Source organism: Salmo salar, chromosome 01 (assembly GCF_965601325.2).
Source record: "Salmo salar chromosome 01, fSalSal1, whole genome shotgun sequence".
Taxonomy (NCBI): Eukaryota; Metazoa; Chordata; class Actinopteri; order Salmoniformes; family Salmonidae; genus Salmo; species Salmo salar.
The window spans coordinates 10,688,583-10,711,188 of record NC_138291.1 but is presented as its reverse complement, the minus strand read 5'-3'; the positions used below and the strand labels follow the sequence as shown (position 1 = coordinate 10,711,188).

Sequence of the window (22,606 nt, the reverse complement as noted above, 5' to 3'; positions counted from 1 at the left end):
TAACTTTTCAGCACTATGGTATCTGCAGCCAGCCGCTACTGCATTTGGACTGTTCATTAGTCTGTGCAAGAGTAATTCGGCATTTGGCATTGTTGTTCTCCTTGCCTCGTTGTGCCTGGAGTCCTGGTATATCTGTCGATACAAACATGTCACTTCCCAGTAAGATGTCCTCAGATGCTCCTCTGTGGTGCTCAAGTTTGGTCTGTTTCTATGTGCTGTAGGTGGCTCTGGAGGAGCTGCAGGACCTGAAGGGGGTGTGGTCAGAGCTGTCCAAGGTGTGGGAGCAGATTGACCAGGCCAAGGAGCAGCCCTGGGTCTCTGTTCAACCACGCAAGGTAAGATTAATTCGTCTTTGTGTTCAAGGACACTGTGGACCATGTCTGTTTTGGGCCTATCTATTGGGCCAAGTCTGTTAGTGTAATGTGTATCTGTATTTCCAATTTTGTAGCTGCGTCAGAGTTTAGACGGCCTGCTAAACGAGCTGAAGAACTTCCCAGCTCGACTGAGGCAGTATGCGTCCTACGAGCATGTCCAGAGGCTTCTCAAGAGTTACATGAAGGTAAGACCCCCGAATCTCCCTCGGTACTAGTCGAAACTAGACATTGCATTGTTGCAATGGAAAAGTAGTTACTTGAGACAAAAAATTGAACCATGTCTGGTTGACATTCCTCTTGGATGGGAAAAGCTTGGACAAGGACTTTGTACATGTTAATGTTGAATAACATCCTGATCACGTCTACAATGTACCTGAATCGAGTTTCCTATCCTAACACTGAACTGTCCGTCACTCAGATCAACATGCTGGTAATCGAGCTGAAGTCGGAGGCCCTGAAGGACCGTCACTGGAAGCAGTTGATGAAGCGTCTGCACGTGAACTGGGTGCTGTCGGAGCTGACCCTGGGTCAGATCTGGGACGTGGACCTGCAGAAGAACGAGATGGTGGTGAGAGACGTGCTGCTGGTGGCCCAGGGAGAGATGGCCCTGGAGGAGTTCCTCAAACAGGTAACCACAACATTCCACTTCAACAAATCTTTATTGTTCCCTGCAGCGCAATTACAAAAAGGATAAAGGATTTAATATCTGGGTAGTCAAGTATGTCCATAGAGACTGCAATATTAGTGCACCTTTTGACCAATTGGTGATCAAGTCATTGATGTATTATTTTTCCATTGGTCCGCGACAGATCCGCGAGGTCTGGAACGCCTATGAGCTGGACCTGATCAACTACCAGAACAAGTGCCGTCTGATCCGCGGCTGGGACGACCTCTTCAACAAGGTCAAGGAGCACATCAACAGCGTGTCAGCCATGAAGCTGTCACCTTACTACAAGGTCGGTGGACGTTTTCAATTGAAATGGGTTCTTGCTAGAGATGTACTCTTGATCTTGTGGTCTTCACATCATATAAATGCAGCTTTGGTCTCGTGATGGGATCTGGTTTCTTAAGAGGTTGGGCCTGGATCTCAAAGGGGTCTGGGCTGGTCTTGGTCTGAATCTCGAGTTCCTGTCTTGACTCAGTCTAGTATAAGAATACACAGTATACATGGTATGGTTCTGGTTTCAATGAGGCATTAATGGTTCCTTCTGTGCCATCCAGGTGTTTGAGGAAGATGCTATGAGCTGGGAGGACAAGCTGAATCGGATCATGGCCTTGTTTGACGTGTGGATCGATGTCCAGCGTCGCTGGGTCTACTTGGAGGGCATCTTCACTGGCAGTGCTGACATCAAACACCTGCTGCCTGTGGAGACCCAGAGGTTCTCGAGGTAAGATCCGTAGTTCTTCCCTTCTGATCTTCTCCTCCAATACATTTTGTGAAGGAATCAAGGAAATATTTGAGGTTCCCCCTTGTCACCTAAAATTGGGAATAGGTCAAAGAACCTTGTCTATGGGAAGGAGGACTTGGTAAAGATCTTGGTAAGCTTTTAGGGGAAGGGGGGGATACCTAGTCAGTTGTTCAACTGAAATGTGTCTTCTGCATTTAACCCAACCCCTCTGAATCAGAGCGGTGCGGCAGAGCTGTTTTAATCGACATCTACTTCATCGGCAACTGCGCCTTGCTCTGGGGCCGAACAACAGATTTTTTACCTTGTTAGCTCGGGGATTCGATCCAGCGACCTTTCGTTTACTGGCCCAACGCTGCTACACGCCAGGCTACCTGCCACCCCAAGATAGCATTACTCAACCTTTTCTTTCTCTCTCCCATATAGCATCAGCACAGAGTTCCTGGCTCTGATGAAGAAGGTGACCAAGTCTCCTCTGGTGATGGACGTGCTGAACATCCAGGGGGTGCAGAGGTCTCTGGAGAGGCTGGCCGACCTGCTGGGAAAGATCCAGAAGGCCCTGGGGGAGTACCTGGAGAGGGAGAGGTCCTCGTTCCCAAGGTAAGATGTTATCCATGTCTCTAATAGTGGCATCTGCCATAGGCCGTTTCTCATTTCCTGGGGCGGGACATCCGTTTTTGGGAAAATCCGGGAAATCATATATCCGGTCTAAAGTGTAGGGTCTTTTCTCAATAGAAATGGCTCAAACCAAGAGCAAGTGCTGTTGTAGCGTACCTCTTGGTTTGAATTCTGAAAAGAGAGGGCCGTATCTAAAGCTTCGCACTTAAAAGTCAACCCTGGGTTGGGCTGGCCTTCGTGGGCTAGCTCGAATTGCGTTTCCACTGCCTTGAATAGAGAAATTGTCATGTTGCTAGCTAGCCAATGTGACTGTGCAGCTAGCTTTGTTAATATTGCTAGCTAGAAAACTAGACCATTTGGCAACAACTAGCTAGATAAACTTGCTAGCTAGCAAGATGTTGAAGAAATAATTAAATTCACCCTCACCACGCTGTAACTAAAGTTACCTTATACTCCCGACACCAGCTAGCCAAATGTTTAGCTTGCTAGCTAAACGGTTAGCGTCATCGCCTGCATAACAGGCTAACTAGCTTAATTCCTAACCTTGCTTCCCACGTCACAGGCTACTAGCTAGCAGGCTAACCAAACACACCAGACAGGTTTGATAGCTCACTAAAATTCCTAGCTAGCTAAAATCCCTGCTATCTCATGTTTGCTAGCCAGCATTTTTCAACTCTGATTTGCAAGCTAACGTTAGCTAGCATTTGTGGGCTGACTGTTCTCATAAACGTTTGTGTAGTGCAAAAATAAAGGAAGGATCCACCTGTGTTGGTAATTTGTGTCATGTCTGACTACTGCAGTAGTGCTTGTCCATGTGCTAGCGAACAGCAACAAATCCAGACAAACTAAACGTGAAAGCATCCAGCAGATAACAGCTTCTCATTAGCTGGCTAACGTTAGCTATATTATAGCTATAAAGTATTGTTGACTCTTACTGTTTTTTAAATAAAATTATATATATATTTATTTGATTGTATATGCATAGTCTTAGCAGGCTAAGCAGCAAGCTAAGCTTTTTTAGCTGTAATATTTAGCCCCCCCCCCATTGAAGAAATTAGTAATTGCTGGTCATTTAGTCCTGTAAAGTGACTGATGGTCAACACATTCAGGATACACATGTTTATTTATGTTTACCAGGTTCTACTTCGTTGGTGATGAAGACTTACTGGAGATCATCGGAAACAGCAAGAACGTGGCCAAACTACAGAAGCACTTCAAGAAGATGTTCGCCGGCGTCTCCAGCATCCTGCTGAATGAGGAAAACACTGTGGTGCTGGGCATCTCATCCCGTGAGGGCGAGGAGATCTTCTACAAGACCCCCGTGGACCTCCTAGAGCACCCCAAGATCAACGACTGGCTGACCCTGGTGGAGAAGGAGATGCGGGTCACTCTGGCCAAGCTGCTAGCCGAATCGGTCACAGAGGTGGGCGCGTTCAACAAGGGCAACTCCATCGAACTCGATAAATACATCGATTGGATCGACCGATACCAGGTACGGAACGTCACAGTGGGCTATTGTTCATCCAGCAGTCCAGCCATGATCATGTTGAGTCGGCAATGACACAACAGAAGTTGGCCATGACCCACTATCATCAATCAATACATTTTATTTACATAGCCCTTTTCACAAAAATATGTGACAAAGTGGTTAACAGATAGTAATCCGGTTAGTAGCCCTGAAAGAATATCCATGAAAATTGTAGTCAGACCAGTAACGCCCACAAAGATCTTGGAACCAATTAAACATGTTGAAAACCATCTCTCTCTCTCCCTCTACTAACTCCAGGCTCAGCTGGTAGTGCTGTCGGCTCAGATTGACTGGTCTGAGAAAGTGGATGCCGCTCTGACCACCATCTCGGGTGGCGGGGACATGTCGCCCATGTCGAGCGTGCTGACCAATGTGGAGGCCACCCTGAACGTGCTGGCTGACACCGTGCTGATGGAGCAGCCTCCACTCCGCAGGAGGAAGCTGGAACATCTGGTGAGTGGAAGATGACACATCGGCAGACAATCTGGACGAGTTGGTTTGGAAGAAATGGGTGTAGCTTTTTAGAAGAGCATTCTCCAAGTAGGATTTCAAAGGTTGTTTTTATTATTGTTAAATGCACAGACTTCGGCATCAAGCTTTTCTCTGTCAGTCCAATTCTAAGCACTTAGAAGTATAGTCCCCACTATCCAAACGGATTAATAAGTAAACTGTTTGTGTTCCTTCCCTATAGATCACTGAGCTGGTCCACCAGAGGGACGTGACCAGGCAACTGATCAAAAACAAGGTCGACAACCCCAAGTCGTTTGAGTGGCTCAGCCAGATGCGCTTCTACTTTGATCCCAAGCAGACGGACGTGCTGCAGCAGCTGTCCATCCAGATGGCCAACGCCAAGTTCAACTATGGCTTTGAGTACCTAGGAGTCCAGGACAAGCTGGTCCAGACCCCCCTGACCGACCGCTGCTACCTGACCATGACCCAGGCCCTGGAGGCCAGGTTCGGTGGAGCTCCCTTTGGTACGCTCCAAGAACTGCATGACACTCTCTAGACCAGGCCTGGGAAACTCCAGTCCTCGTAGGCCTGATTGGTGTCACACTTTTGCCCTAGCTAACACACCTGACTCCGATAATCAACTAATCATGATCTTCAGTTAAAAATGTTATTTGTTTCAATCAGGTGTGTTTGCTAGGGATGGGGGGGGGGGGGGGAGTGTGAAACCAATCAGGCCACCGAGGACTGGAATTGCCCAGGCCTGCTCTAGACTCTACATAGCCAATAAAGTAGACAGTTTAAATTCTGAAAGCTAAACTGAGTTGCAACTTTATAGCGTATCCTCTGGTGATTTTTCGCTCTCTTTTTTTTTTTCCAGGGCCCGCCGGAACTGGAAAAACCGAGTCTGTGAAGGCTCTGGGTCACCAGCTGGGACGCTTCGTCCTGGTCTTCAACTGTGACGAGACCTTCGACTTCCAGGTACGCTAATACTGACTGATACTTTACGCTAAAAGAGGCTAATCTTGGTTTAATGTTATTTTCAGAATCAGAGAAGCATCTTTTTTTTTTTTAAAGAAGATCTGTTTATCTGTCTCCAGGCGATGGGTCGTATCTTCGTGGGCTTGTGCCAGGTAGGCGCCTGGGGCTGCTTTGACGAGTTCAATCGTCTGGAGGAGAGGATGCTGTCGGCTGTGTCACAGCAGGTCCAGTTCATCCAGGTGGCCCTGAGGGAGCACAGCAACCCCAACCGAGACCGCAGTACGTATCTCCAGACTCATTAAAAGCTTCTTAGAATTTCATTTGAAAATGCTTTTTAGTCCATGAAAATGTATTGACCGAGAGGCCCTATGTTATAAAAAACATAAAATGTTGAATGACTGCTGATAATATCGCATCGTTCATTTCATACCAAGCATGTTTTCATATGGCGTTGCACTTAAGAATGTAAGTTTAAAAAATGTCATCGTTTCCCCCTTCTCCAGGCGCTCCCGTCACCTGCGAGCTGCTCAACAAGCAGGTGAAGGTGAGCCCCGACATGGCCATCTTCATCACCATGAACCCCGGCTACGCCGGCCGCTCAAACCTGCCCGACAATCTGAAGAAGCTGTTCCGCTCCTTGGCCATGACCAAGCCTGACCGCCAACTCATCGCCCAGGTCATGCTCTACTCACAAGGCTTCCGCACCGCAGAGATCCTGGCCAAGAAGATCGTGCCCTTCTTCAAGTATGTCCTGTACTCAACCAGGCCGGGGCTTGAAGCTCGGGGGGTGGGAGGGTTAATATCGTTTCTGCTGCATATTTCCAACAACATTTGAGAGATCAAATAATGGGGAATCTGTCATGCATGCCAGCACTACTACCCCTGAAAGCTACACTCTATTGGTTTTGTGTTCCTTCTCATTGACTGAAAATCTATTTCTCTCTCTGTGCACCTGCAGGTTGTGCGACGAACAGCTGTCCTCCCAGAGTCACTACGACTTTGGCCTGCGAGCTCTCAAGAGCGTGCTGGTAAGCGCCGGGAACGTGAAGCGGGAGCGCATCCAGAGGATCAAGAAGGATAAGCGTGAGCGCGGCGAGAATGTGGACGAGAACGAGATCGCAGAGAACCTCCCCGAACAGGAGGTAAAGGAACTGAAGAATCTTTGGGTTTTCTCTATTCAGTTTTTTTGCAGCATTAAAAACATACTAAAACTACAATCACAATACACTTCCAGTTGTATGACCACCAGCTAATCCCATGAGCCATATTTTCTTACGCTGGGTTAGGAGACCATGCCACCCAAAGTATAAAGATTAAAAGGACTGCCAATATTGCATGGCATTTCTGTTATCTAGAAGGGGATGTCACCTAACCTAGGTGTGTCCCTGTGGAAGGGATAGGACCTCTAGAAAGGGATGTCACCTAACCTCTGTGTTCAGATCCTGATCCAGAGTGTGTGTGAGACCATGGTACCCAAGCTGGTGGCTGAGGACATCCCCCTGCTGTTCAGCCTGCTGTCGGACGTCTTCCCCGGCGTGCAGTACATGCGCGGCGAGATGACGGCTCTGCGCGAAGAGCTCCGCAAGGTCTGTGCCGAGATGTTCCTCACCTATGGAGACGGAGACGACGTGGGCAGCATGTGGGTTGAGAAGGTACGTAATGTAATCCCCAATTATTCATTCTGTATGGTTTCACCCAGAAATATACACCTACTCATTCAAGGTGTGCAAAGCTGTCATTAAGTCAAAGGGTGGCTGTTTTGAAGAATCTCAAATATAAAATGTATTTTGATCTGTGTAACACTTTTTTTTGGTTATGACATGATTCCATATGTGTTCATAGTTTTGATGTCTTTACTACTATTCTACAATGTAGAAAATAGTAAAAAATAAAGAAAAACCCTTAAATGAGTAGGTGTTCTAAAACTTTTGACCGGTAGTATAGATTGGTTTTGCCAAACTGTCTTTATCCTGATGACAATTGTTACATCTATGACAGTGTCGTTACTATTAACTCTCACTTGAATGTAATTCTCTTAGAACCTTTGCCGACATTGATTCAAATGTTTGAATTTGAAACCAAGTTTGTCTGCACTCCCAAGATGTCAGCAAGTGTCAAATCTGTAATGTTAAACCATATCATATCATTCCAGGTGCTCCAACTGTACCAGATCACCCAGATCAACCACGGCCTGATGATGGTGGGACCCTCTGGTAGTGGCAAGACCATGGCCTGGAGGGTGCTCCTCAAGGCCCTGGAGCGCCTGGAGGGGATGGAGGGTGTGGCCCACATCATCGACCCCAAGGCCATCAGCAAGGACCACCTGTACGGAACCCTGGACCCCAACACACGCGAGTGGACCGATGGGCTCTTCACGCACGTGCTCAGGAAGTAAGTATTAGCAGGCTTTAATGTAATGTATTGTTGTTCAAGCCATTCTATGAAGTGTGCTGATTTTAAGCACCACATGGTCTCGCGACACGACTGGTGGCCCCCAGAGCTCCGTACTAAGCCCTCTTGTTCTCTCTGTGCACCAAGTCACTTCAGTTCTGTCATATCCTCACATGGTGTCTCTTGTCAATGTCAGGTTGAAGACACTCAGAAGGTTTTCTCTTTTTATATATACAATTCCAGTCAATTAGTTAATCGATTGTTTTGGGGATTTTTCATCCCAGGATCATTGACAACGTGAGAGGCGAGTTGCAGAAACGGCAATGGATCATCTTCGATGGTGACGTGGACCCCGAGTGGGTAGAGAATCTCAACTCTGTGCTGGACGACAACAAGTTGCTCACCTTGCCCAACGGAGAGCGTCTCAGCCTGCCACCAAACGTATGTCGTGTCCCTCGAGCCAGATCCTTTTTAATGAAAACAATCCAGTACCATGACATGAGCTTTACATCTGTAATACCATTGGTCACCTTATGAAGTCAACATTTGAAACACACTTGCGCATACTGATTCAGTTTTAGTCCAGGTGGAGGCTTAATTTGGGTCTGTGAAACTGCGCCATTGAATAAAACTGGTCATTATCTTTTAGTCCAAAAAAAGATCTAGAAAAAGTGTGTGTGCGACTTTTTTTATTTATTTCTATAGCTTACGGTTTATTCACCATTAGTCAGCACCTCTACACTAAACAATTTTCTCTGGGTGTGTTCCAGCGCCAGCTTTTTATTGGTCCAACAATTTTACATTTGGACCTGTGACATCAGCATTCCTCTCATAACTCCATAATGTGGTGTCTGTAGGTGCGCATCATGTTCGAGGTGCAGGATCTGAAGTATGCCACCCTGGCCACTGTGTCACGTTGTGGCATGGTCTGGTTCAGCGAAGACGTGCTCAGCACTGACATGATCTTCAACCACTTCCTGGCGCGCCTGCGCAGCATCCCATTGGACGAGGGCGAAGATGAGGCTTTCCGCATGCACAAGGGCACTGAGGACGAGGGCGAAGAGACCGCCTCCCCCATGCTGCAGGTTGGTACTGTAGCTACCCGGATCCTGTTCAGTAGGGCACACCATAACAAAACACTTGTTTCACTCTGTTGGAAAACATTTTCTCCGTACTGAACACAGCCCTTGCTCATCTCGCGTTACGTTAACAGCCTTGTAACACTCCCCATTGTCCTCTCTCTCTCGCTCCAGATCCAGAGGGACACGGCGGCCATCCTGCAGCCATACTTCACCTCCACTGGGCTGGTGATCAAGACCCTGGAGCACGCCTCCAAGATGGAGCACATCATGGATTTCACGCGGCTGCGTTGTATGGGTTCCCTGTTCTCCATGCTGCACCAGGCCTGCCGCAACGTGGCGCTCTACAACAACAACCACTCTGACTTCCCCATGCCCAACGACCAGCTGGAGCGCTACATGCAGGTCAGTCAGCGGTGCCACAGCGCCTCCTGCTTGTGGGGAGGCTAAATGGAGTCCCCCCAGGGCTTGGTGTCAATTCCATTTTAATTCATTTAAATTTAGGAGATTAATTGAAATTGCAGTTTAAGAATCGAGTAGTTGGGGGGGGGGGTGCAAATGTTTTTTCAATTCACTTTTTGGATTGATTGAGTTGAAACTATCCTGTCAGACTGGAGACTTAAACCGGAGAATGAAGGTTTTTGTACAAAAATATATTAGAGAAAATAATGAATGGGTTTTTATAAATGTTAACCATATTTCTGCCTGGTGGGTCCACAGAGGTACTTGATCTACGCCGTGCTGTGGTCCTTCTCAGGCGACGGCCGGTTGAAGATACGTGGCGAGCTGGGTGAATATATCCGCCGCATCACCACTGTGCCCTTGCCCTCTGCGCCCAACGTGCCCATCATCGACTACGAGGTAGGAATGGATGTGCTCTTCAATCTCAGATCATCAAGCTGAATAACAAAGTGGATCACCCATTTAAATGTCATTGAAATTCAAAACTTTATTTTTTCCTTTTTCTTATTTTTCTAATCCTGTGGTAGAACTGGAGCCAGGGCTTCAAATTAACTTTAACTATTAAATTAATCATTACAAATTAAATTAACTTTTTGGTCCACCAGCCACTCAGAATTTTTGCCAGACAAATTAGTATTTTTTTGCTGCTAAAATGACACCAACAAACAAATGGATGAGCATGCTTTGTAATGTTTCTAAAACACATGTATTACTAGTAAGAGGTAATGTGATATGTTTAATTTCATTTTTTGTGACCTTAGTCTTTTAGCCAAAATATAGCAGATGAGACAAATGTTCACCTGCCCCTTTAAGGGCGGGAGGTTACCGTGATAACGGAACTCAAGTCATGTTTGTGCCCGTGAGATTCTGACTAGTAGAAACGTGGTCTTCTCTTCCCTAGCTGTTGAAACTAAAACAACTTAGCTTGTGAACAAAACTATGTAAATAGCTGGGAAACACAAGGACAAAGTCTCACTTCAGTAGATTATTCGTTGTAAAAATGAATCTTTCACTCAGCTCTTCACGTGTGCACAGCCCCAAGTGAGGCAGTTTACAGCGTGAGGATTCATAGTTCTTTGTGCGATTTTATTTATTTATTTTTTAAAAATATTTTTTTGTGTTTTTTTTTTAACATTTTTTTTATTTTACATTTACCAGCTATGAAACAAAACGGCTAAAATACTTCTAAGACTGCTACTGCAGCATTTTTATTACTATAAATGTGATCATATTTGACTAATGAAATACTTGCACTGTCAAGCCCTGACCACCTGCCGTCGTGGCTGGTGAAATATAATTTTTACCTGCCAATTCCAAAATCTACCGGCATGTGGCCCGTGTTAGGCCCTGACAGGAGACCTGAGTTTTTCCTTTTTTCCTGACTATATGAGCTAACTAGGAAAACCTCTTGTCCCTAGAATTATACTCCAACCCTCCTTGTTTTTCTTCCCGTCAGGTCACCATTTCCGGCGAGTGGCAGTCGTGGCAGGGCAAGGTGCCCCAGATCGAAGTGGAGACCCACAAGGTGGCTAGCCCGGATGTCGTGGTACCCACCCTGGACACGGTGCGCCACGAAGCCCTGCTCTACACCTGGCTGGCTGAGCACAAGCCCCTGGTCCTCTGCGGCCCGCCCGGCTCGGGTAAAACCATGACCTTGTTCAGCGCCCTCCGAGCTCTGCCTGACATGGAGGTAAGTGTGGTCCCATCAGGAATGCTGTTTACTGGCGTTAGACGGCGCTAGATCTGTGGGTGTCAATTGTAGTCCAAACTGACCATGGTCTGAGTCATGGGGTGTTTCTGAAAATGCATACTACTGGAGGGTCGGCGTATTAGTCCAAATCAAAGTATGCGAAACCGAGTACCGTTATCAAATGCGTACTCCGTTTGTACGTATTTTGAAGCATGCATCGATGCAAGCTTCAACTGAAAGTATGCAAAGAAATACGAGGCAAACGTGTAAAAAATTACTCAATGTATTAAAATAAATGTCATGTTTTATGCGTTCTCAAGAACGCCCTCGGAGAATGCACTCTGCGCATTAGTGTGGAGCACGGTAGTATGCATATTGAGAAACGTGATTTTTGTTTTGTGCTGAATTGGAACAAATGCCGGGACACCCTGCATGTCTTCAGCTGGTCACCCTAGAGCTGGACTTAGGTCAGCTTCCAATGTCCACTTAGAATGCATACAACTTGGAATGCATACCCAATACATTGCTAATACCACAATAAGTATGCTACTGTGGACATTGGACCAGAGGCTAAATCTTCAAGTGTGCCAATGAGTCGTTCTTCCTGCTTAAGTTAACCCTTTCACCTCTGCTCCCAGGTTGTGGGTCTGAACTTCTCCAGTGCCACCACTCCGGAGCTGCTGCTAAAGACCTTTGATCACTACTGCGAGTACCGTCGCACGCCCAACGGTGTGGTCCTGGCCCCCGTGCAGCTGGGCAAGTGGCTCGTGCTCTTCTGTGATGAGATCAACTTGCCCGACATGGACAAGTATGGTACCCAGAGGGTCATCTCCTTCCTCAGACAGGTGAGGCGATCTCAGCGTGTACAAACACATGTACTGGCTGTGTCTCAATAGGTTAAAAATGACTCTTTCCTTAATGGCCTTTCCCACCTATCAGTGATACTGAAGCAAAGCGAGACCAGGAAGGATGCTATTTGAGAATGGGCCGGTGTGTTCTGAAGTTAAACACAAAGGCAAGGATCGGCAACCCTGGTCCTGGAGGGCTGCAGGCACTTCATGCTTTTTGATTTAACCGACCTGTGTTGAATTTAGGACATCATTGAATTGATCGTTTATCTGTTGGTCAGGTGTGTTGCCTGCAGCACTCCAGGAACAGGTTTTCCTACCCCTGCACTAAGGCCTGTGTTATGCTGAGTTCCTGCGTGAGCATTAGCTCACCCTCCTCTGGTGTTTCCCCCTGCAGATGGTGGAGCACGGAGGCTTTTACCGCACCTCAGACCAGACCTGGGTCAAGCTGGAGAGGATCCAGTTTGTGGGAGCCTGTAACCCCCCCACCGATCCCGGCAGGAAGCCCCTCACCCACAGGTACACTGTCAACATGACCTATGTCCATTCTGAAACCATGTAGCTTTATCCTAGGTCTTGTTTAGTAGTAGCAACTCACATGGTACACAGCGACGTGACGAACTGTAGCAAAACGTTTGAAGCAGAAAAAGGAGAGTTTCGTATAAGTAGTCCCCTACCCGTTTCAGTCAGTTTTCTACCGTTTGGTGCCTAATGAATACGACCCCGGACTAGACTCACTGTGGTCGGTTTTGAATGATGAGTAACTGTTGTGTGATTTTTATTTTATTTTTTGAATTCCAGGTTCCTGCGCCACGTGCCAGTGGTGTACGTGGACTACCCCGGCCCCGCCTCCCTCACTCAGATCTACGGCACCTTCAACCGGGCCATGCTGCGTCTCATCCCCTCGCTGCGTACCTTCGCTGAGCCACTCACCGCCGCCATGGTGGAGTTTTACACTATGTCTCAGGTAAGAGCTCGCATATCAAACATAGACGGATAAAGTAGTACAAGTATTTACAGTAGTATTTTGACTATTATCACATTTTGCCATGACTTATGCCATGATATCAATGGGGGCCCCCTGGAGGTCAGGGCCCCTGGGCGCGTGCCCGGTTGGTATTCGACTACAATTAGGTTAGACGGCTGGCTTAGACTAACATACTAATCTAAAAATAGTTAACTGTCAGTGACTGATGAAACAAGAGAGGAAACTGCTGATCCAAAACCACATTTTTAAATTGTGTATTGTACTATTCTGACTCTAAACAGTAAGTTGAGACCCTGAGTTGCACTTGATTTTTTTTAGATTTTTTTTTTAGAGATATATTTATTTTTTTACTCTGACATGTCGCAACCCATTTTGGGTCATGACCCATACTTTAAGAAAGGCTGATCTACAGCACCAGTATTATCAACAGTAGTATTATCTAATGTAATATTTACAGTTATCTGCAGTAATAGCAGCAGCCATTTCTATGGTACAACATCCTCACAAATGTCTTGTATAAGAGCCACTATAGGAATCACTCTCAATGTCCGATTTTTATAGTGCTGAACACAATGGTAGAATAGGATGTAGCCTAGTCCCAGATCAGTTTATGCCATCTTGCCAAACCCTATGGTTGTTAGCAAAACGTCACAAACTGATCCAGGACCAGGGTAGATTAGATGTGCTTTAAGGGAACTGACCTTCTGTCCACTACAGGAACGCTTCACCCAAGACACTCAGCCCCACTACATCTACTCTCCCCGTGAGATGTCCCGCTGGGTGAGGGGCATCTTCGAGGCCCTGCGGCCCCTGGAGACACTCCCTGTGGAGGGTCTCATCCGCATCTGGGCCCACGAGGCCCTGCGCCTCTTCCAGGACAGGTGTGTGTTCAGTCCTTAGGGAAGTAGCCTAGTAGAATCTTTGGGGGAAAGATTGTTTAGCATTATTAATATGGCTTGGAGTTTTCCCTTGCCAGGAATAACACCAGGTGCTTGTTCCAGGCTATAACCAAGGCCCTGACTTTTCTCTATTGTGTGACCTGATCGATTTTAAAAGTTGGATGCAAAGAGATCAATGTTGTTGTCTAAGTCCTGACTGTCCTGTTGAACTATTCTCTCCCATGCACAGGTTGGTGGAGGATGAGGAGAGGCGCTGGACAGACGAAAACATTGACATGGTGGCCCTCAAGCACTTCCCCAACATTGACCGTGAAAAGGCCCTCAACAGGCCTATCCTCTACAGCAACTGGCTCTCTAAGGTGAGCTTCCTGCCCATAGTAGCAATATAATACGGTTCTGTTTATACAGACGCAATATAAGTCATTTTTTAGATATATATTACTGCACTGTCCATTTCGCTACACCTGCAATAACATCTGCTAAACACGTGTATGTGACCAATAAAATGTGATTTTGATTTGAGATGCAATATAATATGGTTCTGTTTAATTCTGTGTATCGGCATATGTTGCAGCATCACCTAACTACCATATAGACATACCCACCGTCAATGTAGAGCCAAGAAATTGACAATCATGGCTTGTGTAGGTTGAATGAAATATGTTTTTTAGTTGTTGTGTTAATGGCTGTCTGTCCCCATCCTCAGGATTATATCCCAGTGGAACAGGAGGAGCTGAGAGACTACGTCAAGGCCCGTCTGAGGGTCTTCTACGAGGAGGAGCTGGACGTGCCGCTTGTGCTCTTCAACGAGGTTCTGGACCATGTCCTCCGAATCGACCGGTAAATTAAAAAAATACTTCTCTGCTTCACATTGTGAAATTTAGCATGTGGATAAACTTGAGGTTTTTGATGTGACTCCTTACTTGACATTGTTAAAATGGCCAATTCATGTCCTTTCCAGAATCTTCCGACAACCCCAGGGTCATCTCCTCCTGATTGGAGTCAGTGGAGCAGGAAAGACGACCCTGTCACGCTTTGTGGCCTGGATGAACGGCCTGAGTGTCTATCAGATCAAGGTTAGTAAAGAAAAGTCCAGCGGTAATGGCTAACTGTAAATCTAACTCTGTTCCTTTTGAATTACCATTGAAAGCTATCTGAATCGCCATCTCGACACAATACGACAAATATTATGGGAAAAGTAGTGTTTCAGATGTGTTTGTTATGTCAGTGTGGAATCCATCGGATGTAAATTGGAATAAGTCAATATGTAGGTTCTAATGAGTTGAGTGGTTGAATGAGGTGCTGACTGCATTGTGACGTCTGTGTCCAGGTCCACAGGAGGTACACGGGTGACGACTTTGACGAGGACCTGCGGACGGTGCTACGTCGCTCCGGGTGCAAGAACGAGAAGATCGCCTTCATCATGGACGAGTCCAACGTCCTGGACTCTGGCTTCCTGGAGCGCATGAACACCCTGCTGGCCAACGGAGAGGTAGAGGCCGCCAACCCAAGCTTACACTTTAATACTCAAAAATACAACAGTCTCCGTTCCTCTGTCTGCACTGACATTGAAGAGGCAGGATGGGGTGAAGGCCAAATCAAGATCATATTGCTTTTACCTATCTTGTCAGCTCAGAGCAGAAGAAGGGACAAGGAGAAAGTAGTCACTTTAAACAGATATCCCCTGTCGCCTCTTCCATTGGTCCTAGATACTGCTATTAAGAAACGTGTTGGTAGGAAATACCATACCCTCAAGTTCCTATATACATGACCAAAGTTATGTGGACGCATGCTCGTCGAACATCTCAGTCCAAAGTCATGGGCATTAATATGGAGTTGGTCCCCTCTTTGCTGCTATAACAGCCTCCACTGTTATAGGCTTTCCACTAGATGTTGGAACATTGCTGCAGGGACTTCCATTCAGCCACAAGAGCGAAAGTGAGGTTGGTCACTGATGTTGGGCCATAAGTTCTGGCTTTCAGTCGGCGTTCCAATTCATTCCAAAGGTGTTTCATGGGGGTGAGGTCAGGGCTCTGTGCAGGCCAGTCAAGTTCTTTCAAACCGATCTCAACAAACCATTTCTGTATGGACTTTGCTTAAGGCATGAGGGCATTGTCATGCTGAAACAGGAAGGGCCTTCCCCAAACTGTTCCAAAAAGTTAGAAGCACAGAATCGTCTAGAATTTCATTGTATGTTGTAGCGTTAAGATTTTTCTTCACTGGAACTATGAGGCCTAGCCCGGACCATGGAAAAACAGCCCCAGACCATTATTCCTCCAACATCAAACTTTACAGTTGGCACTATGAATTGGGGCAGGTAGCGTTCTCCTGCCAGATGGTGACGCGTGAGAGCGCCAGAGAATGTGTTTCCACTGCAACAGAGTCCAATGGCGGCGAGCTTTTACACCAGCGTCAGCTGAAATGGAAACCCATTTCATGAAGCTCCTGACTAACAGCTGTTGTGCTGATGTTGCTTCCGGAGGCAGTTTGGAGCTCGGTAGTGAGTGTTGCAACTGAGGACAGAGTATTTTTACACGCTGTGCTTCAGCACTCGGTGGTCCTGTTCTGTGAGCTTGTGTGGCCTACCACTTTGAGGCTGAGCCGTTGTTGCTCGTAGACGTTTCAACTTGACAGTAACAGCACGCACAGTTGACCAGGGCAGCTCTAGCAGGGCAGACATTTTATGAATTGATTTGTTGGAAAGCTGGCATCCTATGACGGTGCCAAGTTGAAAGTCACTGAGCTCTTCAGTAAGGCCATTCTACTGCCAATGTTTGTCTATGGACATCGCATGGCTGTGTACTCGATTTGGATACACCAGTCAGCAACAGGTGTGGCTGAAATGGCCGAATCCACTATGTTCATATACTTTTTGTGTGTATATATTCTCTAACATGTGTCCCTGTCCAGGTGCCAGGTCTGTTTGAGGGTGACGAGTATGCCGCCTTGATGACCCAGTGTAAGGAGGGCGCCCAGAAGGAGGGCATGATGCTGGACACACACGAGGAGCTCTACAAGTGGTTTACCAGCCAGGTCATCAGAAACCTACATGTGGTCTTCACCATGAACCCCTCATCTGAGGGCCTGAAGGACCGTGCCGCCACCTCCCCTGCCCTCTTCAACAGGTGGGGGCCTCCTATATCCACACCTGCAGTCAAGGCCTAAAATGTACTTTTTGGTCTACCAGCCACTGTGGCAGGTAGATGGAAAAAATCTACCAGCCACTTAGATTTTTTTACCAGCCGAAATGTTGTTTTGCCATAATTAACAAACACACAAAAAAACAGATGACCATGCTTAATGATTCTAACACAAAAAATGTATTAGTAAGAAGTAATGTGATAAATTGCTCAATTTCGTAACATTTTTTGTGACCTGAGTCTTTTATTAACCAAAATATCAGAGGCAAAATGTTCAGCTGCCACTTTAGGGGGGGGGGGGGGTTACCGTGGTAACGGGACCACTCGAGTCATGCCACGTGGCCGGGATTTTGGATCTGACTAGTAGACCCCGCATCTCTTCGCTATTGCTCAGCGCCTCCAAAAATCAATCTATAAGCACAAAGCGCCCCAGCCAGGCCTTGTTGCTGCGCGAGGTGGGATATAGATTTTGTATTTATTTGTGTGATTAGCAGCTATGAAACAGCAGAAATACAGCTAACGCAACATTTATATAAATCCCAACTAGCAAATGACTTTATGTACTAAATCTTTATTTGCAAATGTAACGCTCTCTCTGTAGAGCCCTGCAAATTGATCACCCACTTACATGGCTGATGAAATGCATTCTTACCCGCCAATACCTAAATCTACCGCATTTGGCAGGTGTTAATTTTATGCCCAGCCTACAGTACAGTGACGCTGGTCTTACCCTAGTAGCTGACTCTAAACCCACTAAAATATTTCCATTGAACACATTTACACCCTGTCACAGGTCACTAATAGTGGCTGATTCTGAACTCTTAGAAAAACATATTTTTTGTTGTTGAATTGATTCTTTGGGATCCCTTTTGGATAGACAAGACACACTGCACTCAATTCCCCCCCAGTCGTTTTCAGATCTGTCATGATTGTAACCTTCCACTGCAGTATCTGTGTTGGTCTCTCATAGCTCTTTCTCTCTTCCCTTCCACAGGTGTGTGTTGAATTGGTTTGGAGACTGGTCAACTGAGGCCCTCTACCAAGTGGGCAAAGAGTTCACCATCAAACTGGACCTGGAGAAACCCAACTACAAGGTGCCTGACTACATGCCGGTGGTGTACGACAAGCTGCCCCAGCCACCATCTCACCGTGAGGCCATCGTCAACGGCTGCGTGTTTGTCCACCAGACACTGCACCAGGTAAGACTCACGCTTCGGTAATCAGACCTGGGTTCAAATTGTATATGTGTGTATATATATATGAGCTCGCCTAGTGCAATGGAACCAATGGAATAGTGCAAAAATACGGCCAATCTGGCACTCCAGGCAGGCTCAATCAAATGCTTAAAGTATTTGAAAGAATAGAAATACCAGGCCTATGCACTTGTGGAGATCTGAGAGGATTTGATTGGTGTAAGCAATATAGTGAAACTTCCACCTAGCCTATCAAAAGGCTTGATTATACCTGTCAATTCCCCTCAGATCTCCACAAGTGGGCTTACAGGTATGATTTGAGATTGGGACAACATTTTAAACCAGATCTGTCGATCATATGATGGTAAAATGGTACTCACATTTGCTTACGATGGCGTTCTTCCTCCTCAGGCTAACAGCCGGCTGTCCAAGCGTGGCGGGCGCACCATGGCTATCACCCCGCGCCACTACCTGGACTTCATCAACCACTACGCCGACCTGTTCAATGAGAAGCGCAGCGAGCTGGAGGAGCAGCAGATGCATCTCAACGTGGGCCTGAGGAAAATCAAGGAGACCGTGGACCAGGTGACGCTTCCTTCCATAGTGGTCTTCCCTGTCAAACATAAACTTAAGACGTGGATAAAGATAGCTAGCTAGCTTGCAGACGCACAATTTGGCTCACTGTTTCAAGATTATGGTAGATCTGTTTGGTGGATTTTTATTGTCCGTTCCAGTTGTTTGATACCACAGTCTCTATCTTCATCCATAGGTGGAGGAGCTGCGTCACGACCTGCGGATCAAGAGCCAGGAGCTGGAGGTGAAGAACGCGGATGCCAACGACAAGCTGAAAAAGATGGTCAAAGACCAGCAGGAGGCTGAGAAGAAGAAGGTGAGATAGATGAACTACTTCACTGTATACCAGTGGTCGGACAATTCCGTCCCGCTGGGCCAAGAAATAAGCAGATCAGGTCCTGATGTGGCTCCCAGGCCGGGACTTTCATGTCTCTGCTGTAGACTAACCTCTGTGGAAGTAGATGGTGGTTGTATTAGACCTGTGTTTTCCATTGGGATTTCTAGGTGATGAGTCAGGAAATCCAGGAGTCTGTGTACAAGCAACAGGAGAAGATCAAAGACAAACAGCTGAGTGTCAAGGTAGACCTGGATCAGGTGGAGCCCGCTGTTATTGAGGCCCAGAATGGTACGTCTCCCTTGTGTTTTATTTTGTTTTTCATTTCCTTACACTTCTGATGGCTGCTTTAGACATTGTTGCAAAATCAGCTTAGAGGCATAGACTGATCTATTTAACAAGCACTGTTGTTTTGGGAGGGTTCATATTTGCAATGTCACTGCTGCTGTTGAATGATTACATCCCCAAGTTTACATTATGAGATGCCCAGCCTACAGAAACAACAAGTTTACATTATGAGATGCCAAACTGATAGAAACAACACGTTTACATTATGAGATGCCCAGCCTATAGAAACAACACGTTTACATTATGAGATGCCCAGCCTATAGAAACAACACGTTTACATTATGAGATGCCCAGCCGATAGAAACAACACGTTTACATTATGAGATGCCCAGCCTATAGAAACAACACGTTTACATTATGAGATGCCCAGCCTATAGAAACAACACGTTTACATTATGAGATGCCCAGCCTATAGAAACAACACGTTTACATTATGAGATGCCCAGCCTATAGAAACAACACGTTTACATTATGAGATGCCCAGCCTATAGAAACAACACGTTTACATTATGAGATGCCCAGCCTATAGAAACAACACGTTTACATTATGAGATGCCCAGCTGATAGAAACAACACGTTTACATTATGAGATGCCCAGCCTATAGAAACAACACGTTTACATTATGAGATGCCCAGCCTATAGAAACAACAAGTTTACATTATGAGATGCCCAGCCTATAGAAACAACACGTTTACATTATGAGATGCCCAACTGATAGAAACAACACGTTTACATTATGAGATGCCCAGCCTATAGAAACAACACGTTTACATTATGAGATGCCCAGCTGATAGAAACAACACGTTTACATTATGAGATGCCCAGCCGATAGAAACAACAAGTTTACATTATGAGATGCCCAGCCTATAGAAACAACACGTTTACATTATGAGATGCCCAGCCTATAGAAACAACACGTTTACATTATGAGATGCCCAGCTGATAGAAACAACACGTTTACATTATGAGATGCCCAGCTGATAGAAACAACACGTTTACATTATGAGATGCCCAGCTGATAGAAACAACAAGTTTACATTATGAGATGCCCAGCCGATAGAAACAACAAGTTTACATTATGAGATGCCCAACTGATAGAAACAACACGTTTACATTATGAGATGCCCAGCTGATAGAAACAACACGTTTACATTATGAGATGCCCAGCCTATAGAAACAACACGTTTACATTATGAGATGCCCAGCCGATAGAAACAACACGTTTACATTATGAGATGCCCAGCCTATAGAAACAACACGTTTACATTATGAGATGCCCAGCCTATAGAAACAACACGTTTACATTATGAGATGCCCAGCCGATAGAAACAACACGTTTACATTATGAGATGCCCAGCTGATAGAAACAACACGTTTACATTATGAGATGCCCAGCCTATAGAAACAACACGTTTACATTATGAGATGCCCAGCCTATAGAAACAACACGTTTACATTATGAGATGCCCAGCCGATAGAAACAACACGTTTACATTATGAGATGCCCAGCTGATAGAAACAACATTGCTCTTTTTGAGCAGATTTCTTTGTTTCTTTCCAAGTTCAACTTAGGTTCTTTATTGTCCTCTCTTCCGCTGTCTCCTTGTACGAGATGGATATCTCTCTTCTTATTCTAACTTCTCTGCTTTTCTTCTCGCTTTCCCTCTTTGCTGTTGATTCTCCTCTCCGTCCTCTTGTGCCTCCCCTCTGGCCGGGGTTAGCCGTTAAGTCCATTAAGAAGCAGCATCTGGTGGAGGTGCGTTCCATGGCCAACCCGCCGGGGGCGGTCAAGCTGGCCCTGGAGTCCATCTGCCTGCTCCTGGGGGAGAGCACCACAGACTGGAAGCAGATCCGCTCCATCATAATGAGGGAGAACTTCATCCCCACCATTGTTAACTTTTCTGCCGATGAGATCAGGTGACCATGAGTGTTTTGTTGGAGGGGGAAGATTGCAGCGGTGGGGTTTGCGTGACCGAGGGAAGGGGTGTCTGTGATTTTTCAATGGCAGAGAGGAGTTGTGTGATTGAACCAATTACAGAGCGGTTTGGTCTGAGCTGCCGACATGTTTTGGCACTTCTGCAGTAAAATCTAGAGCAAGACTCATTCCTGCTAGCAAGTTTTAAGAGATACAAAATGGCCTCTTTCTTCAATGGAGTTCAAATCCCTAAACACCTCTGCCCTGAAACACAGTCCCTTTGCCCCCCTCTTCCAACCCTGCTGCTGTCAAACCCCCCTCCTCCCACCCCTTCTGTCCTGCGTGGTTCCTAAAGAGTGGCCCCCCCCTCTTTTTCCCTCCCCCCCCATCCATCCCTCCCCAGCCGTCAGCTCTATTAAGCGTCACCATCTTGTTGAAGTGCGTGCCATGACCAACCCCCCTCCCACGGTTAAGCTGGCCTTAGAGTCTATCTGCTTACTGCTGGGCGAGGAGACTAATGACTGGAAAAAGATCAGACAAGTTATTGTCAGGGACAATTTCATCACCAACATAGTCAACTTTGTCTCAGAGGACATGAGGTACTGTGCTTATCCATTTTTATATTAATCTGATCTCAATCTTCCTCACGCAGTTGTGATTTACTGCATTATTGTTAATTGCCAATTGGTTGTCTTGAGAAATCAGAATTAAAAAGAAGAGTAATGTACTGATTTATTGATAGTAGACCAATCTTGGCATGATTATGCTCATTGAATCAAGTTAGGATGTCCAGCAGTTGGCTAGATATGTTTTCTGACCGTAGTTGGTAGCCATACAGTTAGTCTGAAATCAGTCACTACGATCTGTATCCATTTAGATGAAACATTTCAAAATGATTCATAAGTCTCATAGAATGCAATTTTCCAGTTGAAGGGGAATTTCACCCTAGCTCTGCCATGGTCATTACTATGTTAACAACATTAGGTTTTGTCATCCATCTATCAAAAAAAATCCCAGCACAAGCTACAAGTGCATTTTATTTTCACCGGTAGAATCAGGAAGTTTTCAACTTCCTGTGTATTCGTCTGCTCCAAGTGTACCACCACTCCGGCATTCATAGCGAATGCACGGCGGGGCCAGAGCAGGAAGCACCGCCTCCACACCAAGCGGTAGTTTTTCAGTGAATCAGCCAATAGGAGCATCGCTGAAAAGACATCTAATGGCTCTGTCAAACAAGGACAACCATATCTACACACAGATGTGTGATCGGCATAACATAGAGGCGTCGTGAAATGCCTTTTTAGATCTCATTCAATACACCGGATGTTGTCATTGGGTGTATCGTTCAGCGCGTGAAACCAAGACCCACCGACCTTTGTGGTCAAATATAT

At 46.1% G+C, this 22,606-nt stretch overlaps 1 protein-coding gene and 1 non-coding gene across 3 annotated transcripts in view; both read left to right on the top strand.

Moving 5' to 3' along the window:
* The window catches only part of dync1h1 (dynein, cytoplasmic 1, heavy chain 1), a 52,702-nt gene that overhangs the window by 16,601 nt on the left and 13,495 nt on the right, over positions 1 to 22,606 (top strand). Inside the window, exons 18-51 of one of the 2 annotated variants that reach the window (XM_014211261.3) lie at positions 222 to 335; positions 449 to 559; positions 793 to 1,002; positions 1,184 to 1,330; positions 1,596 to 1,762; positions 2,207 to 2,380; positions 3,536 to 3,890; positions 4,185 to 4,379; positions 4,618 to 4,900; positions 5,254 to 5,354; positions 5,474 to 5,633; positions 5,858 to 6,098; positions 6,313 to 6,496; positions 6,794 to 7,006; positions 7,507 to 7,745; positions 8,030 to 8,186; positions 8,603 to 8,830; positions 8,999 to 9,229; positions 9,545 to 9,685; positions 10,743 to 10,976; positions 11,615 to 11,821; positions 12,222 to 12,343; positions 12,626 to 12,791; positions 13,530 to 13,693; positions 13,941 to 14,070; positions 14,418 to 14,551; positions 14,673 to 14,787; positions 15,042 to 15,203; positions 16,622 to 16,836; positions 17,846 to 18,050; positions 18,456 to 18,629; positions 18,814 to 18,933; positions 19,122 to 19,242; positions 21,619 to 21,814. In XM_014211261.3, the coding sequence (XP_014066736.1) occupies positions 222 to 335; positions 449 to 559; positions 793 to 1,002; positions 1,184 to 1,330; positions 1,596 to 1,762; positions 2,207 to 2,380; positions 3,536 to 3,890; positions 4,185 to 4,379; positions 4,618 to 4,900; positions 5,254 to 5,354; positions 5,474 to 5,633; positions 5,858 to 6,098; positions 6,313 to 6,496; positions 6,794 to 7,006; positions 7,507 to 7,745; positions 8,030 to 8,186; positions 8,603 to 8,830; positions 8,999 to 9,229; positions 9,545 to 9,685; positions 10,743 to 10,976; positions 11,615 to 11,821; positions 12,222 to 12,343; positions 12,626 to 12,791; positions 13,530 to 13,693; positions 13,941 to 14,070; positions 14,418 to 14,551; positions 14,673 to 14,787; positions 15,042 to 15,203; positions 16,622 to 16,836; positions 17,846 to 18,050; positions 18,456 to 18,629; positions 18,814 to 18,933; positions 19,122 to 19,242; positions 21,619 to 21,814 (6,116 nt within the window). Of the gene's footprint in view, positions 1 to 221; positions 336 to 448; positions 560 to 792; positions 1,003 to 1,183; positions 1,331 to 1,595; positions 1,763 to 2,206; positions 2,381 to 3,535; positions 3,891 to 4,184; positions 4,380 to 4,617; positions 4,901 to 5,253; positions 5,355 to 5,473; positions 5,634 to 5,857; positions 6,099 to 6,312; positions 6,497 to 6,793; positions 7,007 to 7,506; positions 7,746 to 8,029; positions 8,187 to 8,602; positions 8,831 to 8,998; positions 9,230 to 9,544; positions 9,686 to 10,742; positions 10,977 to 11,614; positions 11,822 to 12,221; positions 12,344 to 12,625; positions 12,792 to 13,529; positions 13,694 to 13,940; positions 14,071 to 14,417; positions 14,552 to 14,672; positions 14,788 to 15,041; positions 15,204 to 16,621; positions 16,837 to 17,845; positions 18,051 to 18,455; positions 18,630 to 18,813; positions 18,934 to 19,121; positions 19,243 to 21,021; positions 21,218 to 21,618; positions 21,815 to 22,606 lie in introns of both variants that reach the window. The other variant, XM_014211188.3, reaches the window with a different exon arrangement.
* On the top strand, positions 10 to 146 carry LOC123726825 (small nucleolar RNA SNORA8). The gene has a single exon (XR_006758978.1). It is a non-coding gene; the product is annotated as a small nucleolar RNA SNORA8 (small nucleolar RNA).